This window comes from Canis aureus, chromosome 12 (assembly GCF_053574225.1).
Source record: "Canis aureus isolate CA01 chromosome 12, VMU_Caureus_v.1.0, whole genome shotgun sequence".
In the NCBI taxonomy this organism is placed as follows: domain Eukaryota; kingdom Metazoa; phylum Chordata; class Mammalia; order Carnivora; family Canidae; genus Canis; species Canis aureus.
Window position 1 is genome coordinate 58,000,142 of NC_135622.1, and position 11,762 is coordinate 58,011,903.

At 56.6% G+C, this 11,762-nt stretch overlaps 1 protein-coding gene and 1 long non-coding RNA gene across 2 annotated transcripts in view; one reads left to right on the forward strand and one right to left on the reverse strand.

Moving 5' to 3' along the window:
- Nucleotides 1-7,789, forward strand: part of CYS1 (cystin 1) — a 17,982-nt gene extending 10,193 nt beyond the window's left edge. The window contains exons 2-3 of the mRNA XM_077844158.1: nucleotides 2,131-2,183; nucleotides 5,877-7,789. Of these exons, the coding sequence (XP_077700284.1) occupies nucleotides 2,131-2,183; nucleotides 5,877-5,991 (168 nt within the window). The 3' untranslated portion in view covers nucleotides 5,992-7,789. The remainder of the gene's footprint in view (nucleotides 1-2,130; nucleotides 2,184-5,876) is intronic.
- A 21-nt stretch (nucleotides 7,790-7,810) lies between these two features.
- On the reverse strand, nucleotides 7,811-11,258 carry LOC144281273 (uncharacterized). Its single transcript, XR_013349813.1, has 2 exons — nucleotides 9,554-11,258; nucleotides 7,811-9,308 (listed from the first exon to the last, which is right to left on the reverse strand). It is a non-coding gene; the product is annotated as an uncharacterized LOC144281273 (long non-coding RNA).
- Nucleotides 11,259-11,762: the final 504 nt, after the last annotated feature.

The window sequence follows — 11,762 nt, forward strand, 5'->3', positions numbered from 1 at the left end:
CTTTGGAATGCTTTAAAGTATCCCACAGTAAGCTTGCTTTACACATCAGGAAACCACTGCTTAGAAAGGTCAGGAAAACTGCCCAGAACTACATGGCTGGTAGGGCAGGGTTTGGTCTGTGTCTCTTTCAAAACCCAGGCTCTTAACTGCTCACGATCTCCAGTTGCACATTTTATAGCAACACCACCTCCCTCTCAACTCTGTGCTCTTACACATCTGGCTATGTGTTTAAGACTTACTTCTCTGGTGACATTGCCAGCGCCTCAAGAGTGTAGAGCCCGCTGGGCGTGCTGGGTAAATGGCTGGCGAATGATTGATCCATGTGGTTACATCTCTGAGTCAGAGGACAGAGGGGAGCTTTACAAGAGAATTTGGAGAGAACGTAAGCAGCTTCCTGTGGGGGCAAAAGCCCAGTTCCCTCTCTTGGCAGTGTAGGATCACGGAATGAGGGAACACAATTGCGCCACTATTAAAAGGAAAAAATGAAACCTTCAAAACTCCCCAATGTCTGCAGAATAAGTAAGGTCACGATGCCGGCCTGAATGCGTAGATTTAATTTCAAATGGATCCAGACTGGAAATGCTCATGAGGTATCTGGCAAAAAGCCATCTTCCTCTTAGGCCTCAGAGAAACTCATAAGAAGTTTCCAAGGATAAAGAGCAGCAAACAATAAAAAATAATCAAGTGGGGATCCCTGGGTGGCTCAGCGGTTTAGCGCCTGCCTTAGGCCCAGGGCCTGATTCTGGAGTACCGGGATCGAGTCCCATATCAGGCTCCCTGCATGGAGCCTGCTTCTCTCTCCTCCTGTGTCTCTGCCTCTCTCTCTCTCTCTGTGTGTCTATCATAAATTAAAAAAATAAATAAACAAATAAACAAATAAAATAAAATAAAATAATGATGTTGGGGTGCCTGGGTGGCTCAGTAGGTTAAGTGTCTGCCTTTGCCCCAAGTCATGATCCCAGGGTCCTGGGATGGAGCCCTGCATGTGCTTCCCTGCTCAGTGGGGAGTCTGCTTTTCCCTCTGCTTTGGCCTCTGCCCCCTTTCCACTGCTTGCATGCTCTCTCTCAAATAAATCTGTTTTTAAAAAAGACATTAAAGAGACCCCTGTGTGGTTCAGTCAGTTAAGTGTCTCGCTTCAGCTCAGGTCATGATCTCCAGGTCCTGGGATCAAGCCCTGCATCAGGCTCCCTGCAGGGAGCCTGCTTCTCCCTCTGCCTACTGCTCTCCCTGCTAGTTCTCTCTCTCTCGAATAAATAAATAATATCTTTAAAAAAACACATTAAAGTAGCCATGAATGAATGGAGAAACAGGCCCTGTTTATAAATCAAAAGGCAGATTATTATAAAAATATCAATTCTCCCCAAATGATCTAAGGTTTAGTCCAACCCCAACAAAATCCCCCAGATTGTTTTTTTCCCATAGAAGAGGCCAAGCCAATTCCAATACATATATGGGGAAATGCAGAGTAGTCAAGACTTTTTTTTTTTTAATTTTTATTTATTTATGATAGTCACACAGAGAGAGAGAGAGAGGCAGAGACACAGGCAGAGGGAGAAGCAGGCTCCATGCACCGGGAGCCCGACGTGGGATTCGATCCCAGGTCTCCAGGATCGCGTCCTGGGCCAAAGGCAGGCGCCAAACCACTGCGCCACCCAGGGATCCCAAGACTTTTTTTGAAAAAAGTGGGAGGACGTGCATGAGGATGTCTAGGCTCATTCTGAAGCTGTGGTCACTGGGACGGGCTGGTGCGGGCATAGGGCCAGGCTTGACTACAGACGTGCGCTCCATCTAAACAACCCTGTCTCAGGACAGAGAAAGCTTGGCAGGGCCCAGGGGAAGGCGGATGTGACCCCTGGAGGTGAGAGATGGGGGTGCAGCTGGCCAGCTGGCCACAAGGCAGGGAGTTCCTCGTGTGAGCTTTGTAAAGTCACCCCTGCCCCAGCCTCAGCCTTCCCACTGGTGAAGAAAGCAGGTGGAACTAGGAAGCCAACGGGGACCTTCCCAGCTCTGCTTTATCCAGTCTTGTGTGTGTCGGACGTGGTGGCCATCATCTGCGGCAGAAAGCCAGAGCAGACGATGCTGCACCACTGACAACCTTTTGATGCTTTTTTCCTTTTGTCCTCCTCCAGGTGCCCTCAAAACAGAGCGCCGGCGAGCACCCAGAGGGCAGCAGCGTCTCCAGGTAGGTGCCAGGATGGGGCAAGCGCGTTTCCTCTGCCAGAAGCCACAGCTTCTTGTGTTGGCTCCAGCTGCCCACGGAGCCCTTGTGGCTCGCGAATCCCAGCTCCTCCACCAGATGCAGCTGCCTCCTGAGAGGGAAGGTCCCAGCCATGGGAGTGTGCAGAAGCTCCATGGCCTCACAGCCACCTTGATCTTCCTCCTGAGAGAGGCCCCGATGCAGATCATCCGGGGCGTGCCCAGTCCTCGCTGCTTCACTCAGAAATCATGTGCAGTAGCACGTCTGTGGATGAGGCTGCACGAGTTTGCAGCTACAGGGAGGGCAGGTGGTCCCCTGTAATCCCATTACAATTTTATCAGTAACATGCTTTTAAAACCCCTGGGAAGTGGGGGATCCCTGGGTGGCTCAGCGGTTGAGCACCTGCCTTCAGCCCAGGGTGTGATCCTGGAGACCCAGGATCACATCCCATATCAGGCTCCCTGCATGGAGCCTGCTTCTCCCTCTGTCTGTGTCTCTGCCTCTCTCTCTCTCTCTCTCTCTCTCTCTCTCTATGTCACTCATTCGTGAATAAATAAAATCTTTAAAAAAATAAATAAAATAATAAAATAAAATAAAATAAAATAAAATAAAATAAAATAAAATAAAATAAAATAAAATAACCCCCCTGGGAAGTGTTAGTGAAGGAACCCAGGCCCAGAGCCCAGGCCTTCGGTGTCTGCTCCAGGCCTTCCGCATGGCTCCGGGCCGCCTGAGGATTTCAGGGCAAGAGAGGCCCAGCACGAGGCTGGGCTGGGATGGCCTTGGGCCCCTGGCCACTCTGCCCCACCCTACCCATCTGGTTGCCTTACCTCTAAAGGGATTACAGTGACCTGCCCCCGTCACTGGGTTGTGGGTGATTCTGGTCCTTAAGACCGTGGATGTGAACAGGTGTAACACTGAAGGCTCACGGAGGAGCTGGTAATGATTAAACTGGCCTGAAGGCCAGGTGGGAGTTCACCCAGGAGACAGGAGGAAGAATCACCAGGGGCATCGGGAAGGGGAGGTCGGAGCTGGCATCTGCAGGCAGGTGGCGGTTAGCACAGGGCCCCGCGGGGCCTGGATGGCGGGAAGTTCCCCGAGGGACAGAGGGCCTAGGTGCCAAGCTGCAGCCACTGGCCCCCACTTTCAAGTGGGAACATCCTGGGACCCCTCGGAGGCGTAGAGGTGAAGCAGTGGGAACCCTTACCTGCCCCCCACCCCCAGCCCTGGCATCCCAGGCCCAGAGCCTCCGCCAGCATCGGGGAGAGCCCCGGTGCTCCCTCAGACCCTCCTCCTTGGGTCGTCTGGATCGCCGCTAGCCGTGCCCGCCCCAGGGTGGTCTCGGGTGCCGGGACAGGGAGGAGTCCCACTGCAGCAGCCACCCCAAGGGCCCAGGCCACTGCACTGGGCTGAGCCAGATTCCTGCACCCAGAGCTGTGCTGGGGACCCAGGGACACGCCTGCCTGAGGCCCCGCAGGACCACTCAGCTGCCACTGATTCTAAAGAGCAGGAGCGGTGACTTTCTTCAGCTTTCATCAACCTGAGGAATTCAGAAGGGTTAAATTCTACCTGGAATGAATTAGCTCTTTCTTCTGCCTTTTAAATGAAGAGGCCCCTGCAGCTGCGCACTCCAGGAGGTGCTTCAGGCCTCCTCACCACCCTCACCAGGACTCCCCCTTCCCCCCTTCCCTCCCTCGCTCACCTGCTTTCCTGGGAGGCTCCCTCAGCCCCCCTGCCCTCCTCCCGCCACCCCCACTGCAGACCTCGGTGGCTTCGGGCCCCCATTCCTCCCCTCCCCCGGCTCTGCTGTCAGAACCCAGCTGAACAGCATTTCTGGGAGAAATGTCCTAACATCTGCAGGTTACTTTGAAATACCTCCAGAAATCAGATGAAGTTAGATGTCTGATAAAGTAAATACAGGGAAAAATGTGTATTGAGTTAATCATTGAATCTACAATTTCAACCTCTCTGTATGCTTCGAAGTCTTTGTAATAAAATGTTGGAGAGAAAAATCCTTCAAAGCCCAGTTAAAATATCTTCCCCCAAACTCTTGCCCTGCCCTCCATCCTGGTCAAGCTGGTGTCGCTCCCTCCTTTGTCAGCGCCCAGCCTCCACACTTGTGACCTGTGAGGCAGCAGGTACACACGGCCTGTCTGGCTCCTATCCTCGCTCAGCCTCACGAAGGCAGCACGGGCATCTGACTCATCCCTGGTCCCTCACCACACCGGGCACATGGTAGGTGGCTCATGGATGCTGGTTGAAAGGACCGTTTGATGTGAAACTGGGCCATGAGGGCCTTGACCCCTGAGTCCTGATCATCCTTGATGACATCTGTGTCCTTCTCCTGAGGGGCCAGGTCGGAGAGACATGGAAGCAGCAGGGCTGAGCCGGTCAGGCTGGCTTGAGGACAGGGCTGGCCTGACCTGAGGTCCCAGGACTGGGTGACAGAAAGTGAGGGCCCATGGAGGGGAAGCCTTTCTGCACCTGCTGCTGAGGATCACCTGGCCCAGCTGCCTGGGTTCACAGGTGGGGAAAGAGGCCACCTGTTTGACTGGCAGAGGAGCATGGGCTCCTTCTCTAGCACGGCAGCAAGCCTCCGGCTGGCAGGTGGGAGGCCACTGTCCCACACCTGGCGGCGGGCAGCTCTGGGCTGCAGACCTCGCATCCCCTTCAGACGCAGCCTGACCCCACGCCCACACCCTCCCACCTATCAAAGGTTCTGGGGAGGCCAAGGCCAGTGCCAGGAGAGCAGCCTGAAAGAAAGGAAACTTTGGGGTACAGCGACCACCACCCAAAAGTCCCTGTGATGTCCAGAAAGTCAGAGAGTGGGGTTGGGCCACCAGGTGTGGGCTGGGGAGAAGCACTTTGTGGAGCCCGGGCAGCAGGAACAGGGGTCTGACTCTGGTCGCTTCTCCCATGCCCGCGCCCGTCCTGCTGCAGGAGCTCCTGTCTGACCCCACAAGGGTGCAGGCGCAGGGAGTCAATCAGGCAGCGGATATCTCACAATGCAGCTCACATTTGCTAAGGGCTGAGCAGCGTACAAGATTCGGTGTCATGTGGTGCATTAGCTTTTTTTTTTTTTTAAGATTTTATTTATTTATTCATGAGAGAGAGACAGAGACACAGGCAGAGGGAGAAGCAGCCTCCCTGCAGGGAGCCCGATGGGGGACTCGATCCAGGGACCCCGGGATCACTCTCTGAACCAGAGGCAGATGCTCAACCACTGAGCCACCCAGGCGCCCCTCTGCATCATCTTATTTATGTCCCAGAGTGAACGCCGTGCATACAGTTCTGTTTTAGAGGAAAAAACAAAACAAAACAAAAAAAACACTGATGCTCAGAGATGCAAATGCCTTGTCCAAGGTCACAAAGCTAGTAAGTAGCAGAGCTGGGATTCAAACTCCGGCCTTTCCACCCTGAGGGCCCGACCCTCAAACGCCCCGGGCGCTGGCTTCCTCGCAGGGAAGGTCCCATCTGGGCGACACCGTCCTAGGCCACGAGCCAGAGGAACAGGCAGAGGCTGCTCGTGTGAAAGATGGAGAAGGTATCCCCGGGGCAAAGGCTTTCGGTTTTGGTTTCAGGACGGATCAGAAGTCCCTGAGGGGCCCTCATAGAGATGACGCGTTTAAAGGTGACATCTTGTCTCCTGACCCCCCTGTCCATGTTTCTGGCCCACAGAGCCCCGGGCGGCAGCCCCAGGAGGCCCGAGAGGCAGCCGGGCACCTCGGTCATCTCGTACGACTACTCGGAAGAGGAGCTGATGGCCAGCATCGAGCAGGAGTACTGTCGCTGAGGGCGGGGACAGCCCCCCTCCGCCACCCGCCCCCGCCGGACTGGGGACTGGGCCTGTGCACCCCCGCCTGCCCCTGCCCTGCCCAGGCTGTGGCTGGAGCTGAGCCCCCTTAGACACGCGGTTACGCCGAGCTCCTTCGAAACATGCGGCTTCCTGCTTGCAGCGAGGGGGTCAGCTGTGCAGCTCGGCCCGAAGGCGGCACGGGGCTGCCCCAGGGGTGCGGGCCGGGTGATCCCTCCCACACCCCTCCCTGGGTCTCTGGGGAGGGCTCGGCCACGAGGTTGTCCCGCAGCCTGCAATGCTTCCCCTCCCTGCTGGCCCTCTGCCCCGCCCGGGACAGCTCAGACTGGCTCCCAAGGCACTTCCTGGCACGGGCAGCAGGCTTGCTGAGCTGGCGGGAGCCACCCTGGTTCTGCACTAGAACCACCTGGTCCGGGCCTGAGAGTCTGCATTTCTAACCAGCTCCCGGTGACACCCAAGCTCCTGGACAGCCGCCTCACTCGGGGGAGGAAGGATTGAGTCCAAGCTCTAGACCTTATGTGACTCTTCCTTCCTAGCGCTGGGGCTGCTCAGGGCCACAACCCCCCTGGCTCTCTGAAGACAGGCCTGTTCCCCTCCTCGGCAGGTGTGGCGGGCGGAGAGTGCGCGGCTGGGAGCTGGAGCCCTCAGTTCTGATCCTGCAACCACTTCCACCCTGTGGGCCTCAGTTTCTCTCTAGAAATGGGGTCCTGACAATCTGGGGTTAGGCAATTCCAGGCTTCCCCTTCCCTGATCTCTGCTCCCTGCCTCCCCCCACCCCCCACCCAAGGGCGCAGAACTGCCTCTGTTGCTGCAGGGGAGCACCCCCGCCCACCTGAAGGAGGTCTTGAGGAACACCTGCTATCACCACACCACCGACTGCCCGGTGGGACCAGTTTACTCTCCTCCCACTGGGTATAAGGTCAAAAGTCACGGCCATGAGGCCAGGAAAGCCCCAGAACATTCCCATCTGACAGATGAGAAAGCCGATTTGCCAGAGATGCCTGTGAGTCCCAGGCAGGCCCAGGAGAGCCACAGCCAGACTGGAAGATGGGACTCCTGCAGGGGCCCAGGCGGGGCCGGCCTGGGAAGAAGGCTCTGGTGGCAGGCGGTTCGGGGAGCAGCGGGGAGGGTGTCGGAACAAAGGGGCATGTGGGCGCGACGTCAGCTTTGGCCAAAACCAGAATGAGTCTCAGCTTGTCACATTTACCACCAACTCAGCAGCCTCCCTGGCATCGTCTGCAAGATGCAAGAGCTTTCCGGATGCAGACGCAGGGCCCCTTGGCACTGTCCCCAGACCCACAGGCCTGTTGCCGTCACAGGCAAACGGGTGTTTCCATGAACTTTTATTACTTGGCAAGACAGTCTTTGATCAGATGTTCCACGGCTGGAAGATTCTTACTGCCGAGCCAGAGGGTGGCGCGCAGAGCCTTCCAACTACTGCCCCTCGGGGAGCGGCTCCAGACCCACCCCCCACCCCCACCCCTGAAGCGAGAGCTACTCCCCACCCAAGCCCAAATCATTTCTTTTGACCAAAGATGAAAGCCATTACCATTTTAATAATATAAATATTTCTTTGAAAAAGACGATAAAATTTTATTTCTCACCACCAGACCAGGTCTTCAATTTAATGATGCAAAATGTTTACAGTTTTACATCGTTATTCTGTTAAAACGGAACATGTTCAGCCAGTTTCCTGAATTTTCCAGTGGAAACCTCATACAACTCTTAATGAGGTAAAAGTGATAAGAAAAAGAATAAATTTCTCCTGTGGTTACTATGGTCTGTGTCCATGTCAAGGTGAATGCGCACAATCGAAGCAAAGCAGTTGTTCTCAGGCCTTTTTTTTTTTTTTTTTTTTTTAACTTCCCTGAATTTGGGCAAGTGTCTTCTGAACAGTGGCCAGCCAAATAAAACCGTGGGTTCCAGCTGCGAGGTGGAGGGTGGCCAAGTGGCCTCGGGAGAGGTGCTAGCCCAGGGGGGTGCAGGTCCAGGGGGTGCCGGCCCAGAGGGAGTGCCAGTCTGGAGGGGTGCTAGCCCATGGGCAAGGGGGGGTCCAGGGACGCTGGCCAGGGGGGTGCCGGCCCAGGGGGCGGCGGGGAAGGCCTGGGAGTGCTCTTGCGCGCACTGCTTCAGCCCTTCCCGGGGCAGCTCGGTGTGCCTCCCGCGCCCAGCCTTCGGCTCTGGAGCTGAGTGCAGGACCTGCTCATGGGCGGGGAGGAATGTGGCTGAAGCAGAGGCAGGAAGAATAAGGCCTCAGAGTCTGAAGTGACAAGGACACACATTGGTGCCTGGGACAGTCTAAGCAGTGCACGTGCATCTCCTGGTTTCCGTGGTGGACACAGTCCTGTGAGAGCCTGCAGAGTGCCAGGAATTCAGAAAACACACCTGATTCCTGGCTCTGAGAAACGTCGTGGCCACTCTCTTGGGGGAGGAGCACCATCGCCGTCACCTCCCTCTGCCGTTGTCCGTGTGTTCCCAAGCCACTCCTCTCGGGCACCCTCCTCCTCACTGTGAGATGAGCTTTCCTGAGACACGCCCCTTTGATGGTCCAAAATCTTTTTTTAAAAAAATATTTTATTTATTTGAGACAAAGAGCACGTGAGCGAGGGGAAGGGAGAGGATCTCTAGCAGACTCCCCATGGAGCGTGGAGCCTGATGTGGGGCTCAATCTCATGACCCTGAGGTCAAGACCGAGCCGAAATCAAGAGTTGGATGCTCAACAAGCTGAACCCCCCGGTGCCCCTGGATGGTCCAACTCAGAGCCACTCCCATGGGCCGCCCATCATGCACCGAGCCAGGCCCGGTGAGGCCCCGGAGGCTTCCCTCTGTGCCCCCCACGGCCCCGTCTCCTGAGCCCCTGCTGCCGGGAGCCTGGTCCTCTGCCGGATGCCCAGGTGGTGCCTGAGCAGGAGCTGGTCTCCGCCCCCGAGGCCATGCCGTCTCCGGGGTGGGCACACCTGTAAACGTACTTGCTGCGAGGGGACGGGCTTGGAGGAGCGCGGCCGATGCCCCAGTGGAGGCCCAACCTATGTGCTGGAGGCTCTCCCGCTCTGGCCATGATTAGGAGAAAAGCCTTCTGGGGGGCCGTGGAGAGGACAAACCACATCTGAGGCTCTGAAGGTCGGTGCCCTCCTCTAGGAAGGAGGCCACCCCAAATCAGCCCTTTGGTGTGGTGTCATCGGGACCCCCTGGGGACAGATCTGACCTTCACAGGTAGACAGGGCTGTTTTCTGTGATGCAAGCATCCGTTTCCAGAGCTGGGGAGGCAAAGCTGCTTTTTCTGTGGGGTGTGGACCCTGGGAAGGGAAGGTGACAGGAAGTGAGCATCCCAGTGGCAGCGCAGGTCAGGACTGCCTGGCTCCGTCCCTGGGGAGCTGCCGCTGGAAACTTCGGGTGAGCTCAGCCCCAAGAGGTTTAGGACAGTTTGTAGGAAAGGGGAGGAACTGCAGAGGGAAGGGCCGAGTTTCCTACTAATCCGACAGGAGAGAATCTGAGTGGAAAATAAAAACAGGGACACCTGGGTGACCCAGCGGTTAAGCACCTGCCCCTGGCTCAGGGCGTGATCTGCGGTCTCAGGATCGAGTCCCACGTCGGGCTCCCTGCACGGAGCCTGCTTCTCCCTCTGCCTGGGTCTCTGCCTCTCTCTCTCTGTGTGTGTGTCTTTCATGAATAAATAAAATCTTAAAAAAAAAGAAAAAAAAGAAAAACAACACGACCTTGGTAGCACCTATCGTGAGGTTACAGACATTGTGTGTGTGAGAGAGAGTGTGAGTGTGTTCACAGTCTGTACAAGTGCCTGAAGACGAGACGAGTACTGTGCAAGCCCAGGGGAGGGACCGGGAGCCGCTGCGGCCTGGCTCCTGCGGCCCCCGCTGCTCCCTCGCCCTTGGAAAGGGGGGTCGGAAGTAGCCGGGCTCCCTGAGGAGGCTCCCTGAAGAGGCCGATCTGCTTCTCTCTGCAGCGAGAGCCGGGAGGGGGTGAGCCAGGAGAGGCCTGCGTGGAGGAGGAGGCCCGGACCCCACGCTCGGCCCCACTTTCCAGCAAGTGACCCGGGGACCGTAGCTCGCTCATCTTGTCCCCGGGCAGAGGGCCCGTCCTTCCTAGTGCCCACAGTTCCTGGGAGGCCCGCACGACAAACGGCTGGGAGCTGTCACTGCCCAGCCCGTGCGGGTAAGAGGTGGCGGCCTGGTCGCGACGGGGGCTGTGGGTGGAGGAGCTGGCCTGTGCTCCACAGGAGGCCGGCTGGGCCTGGGGCTCGGCGTTTGGTCTGCCCGGAGGCACGGCTCTTCCTCAGGGACACCCGGAGGTTACGAGCAAGGACCCACGGCTTCGAGCCCCTCCTCCACTTGCCAGCAGGAGTTGGGCCTTTTCCAGGTGTTCCCTCTCTTAATGTTGCAGAGGTCCCCCCCCCCGTGGTCTCACTGGGCTGGGAGCCCGTGCTCGAGGGGCCCCTCGAGGCCAACCGCAGGCCTCTGGGCCCTGGGAGTAAATGCAGCCGCTGCAGAGCTATCTCAGGGTGGTTTGGGCAAGGGCATGTCCCCTCTGTGATGCTTCGGGAGGGGTGTCCCACAGCTGAACTGCCTGGGCACCCATGTCACAGCTCCCTGGGTTCGCACAGTGCATCCCTGGGTTTGAACGTTGAGCCAGGTGGGCATGGGGTTGGGGCCTCGGGCTCCGTGGGCACAGTTGCCTTGGGTTTCAGGCTGTTGCCACGGGTTGCTCAGGGCCACCCTGGGTCGGTCTCCAGACTTCTCTGCATCACCCCCTCTTCCTCGGCACTCTGTCCTTCCACCCCTCACCACCCTAGAATCCTTGGGCCCTCGGTGTCAATCTCCTCAACTTGGGGACTCCTCTGGGTCCTGCCTGCTTTCCCCTCCCTCCAGGGCACCCTGGAAACGTCCTCAAGGCAGCAAACTGGGGGCGATCGCAGGGTTCACCCCACTTGTTTCCTCTCAGGGGTGACTGGCTTTCATGGCCTATGGTCCAGTTCCTTGAAAACACTAGGATGGCGATTTTATCTGGGTGGGTTTTCTCTTACTCGCTCTTTCATTCTTCTTTCCTTTTCTTTCTTCCCTCCTTCCTTCCTTTCTTCTTTCTTTCTCTTAAGAGTTATTTATTTACTTGAGAGAGGGGAGAGAAAAAGACCGAGCAAGAGTGGGGTGAGCGGGGGAGGGAGAGAGAATCTCAACCAGACTCTCTACTGAGCAGAGCCAGATGCCAGGCTCGATCTCAGGACCCCAAGATCACCACCTGAGCCCAAACCAAGAGTCAGATGCTCAACGACCTGGACCACCCAGGCATCCCCTCCCTTACTCTTTCCGCTGAGAGGGTGTATTCGGTTCTTGTTACTCCATCTTGGGCAGAAGCAGAATTTGTATTTCTATTATTTTAATGTTCACATGGTTCGCAAGTTGGCCCGTGCAGTCCCTTGGAATGACTCCTTTGCTGTATAGCACGGTCCCTGACACTCTTGAAGGCAGCTGGCAACACGAGAATACTCTAAGCTTGTTCTGACGTTTCTGTGCCCCTTCAGGGAGCCCTGGCTCTTTTGGGTAGGAAACAACGAAGCTTTTTTTTTTGTTTAAGTAGGCAACAAACCCAGCATGGAGCCCCATGGGGGACTTGAACTCTCCACCCTGAGATCAAGACCTGAGCTGAGGTCATGAGTCAGATGCCTAACCCGAGGAGCCCCCAGGCGCCCCACCTAAGGCTTTCTGCCACATGCAAAATAAAAGCACCAGACCCTGAGA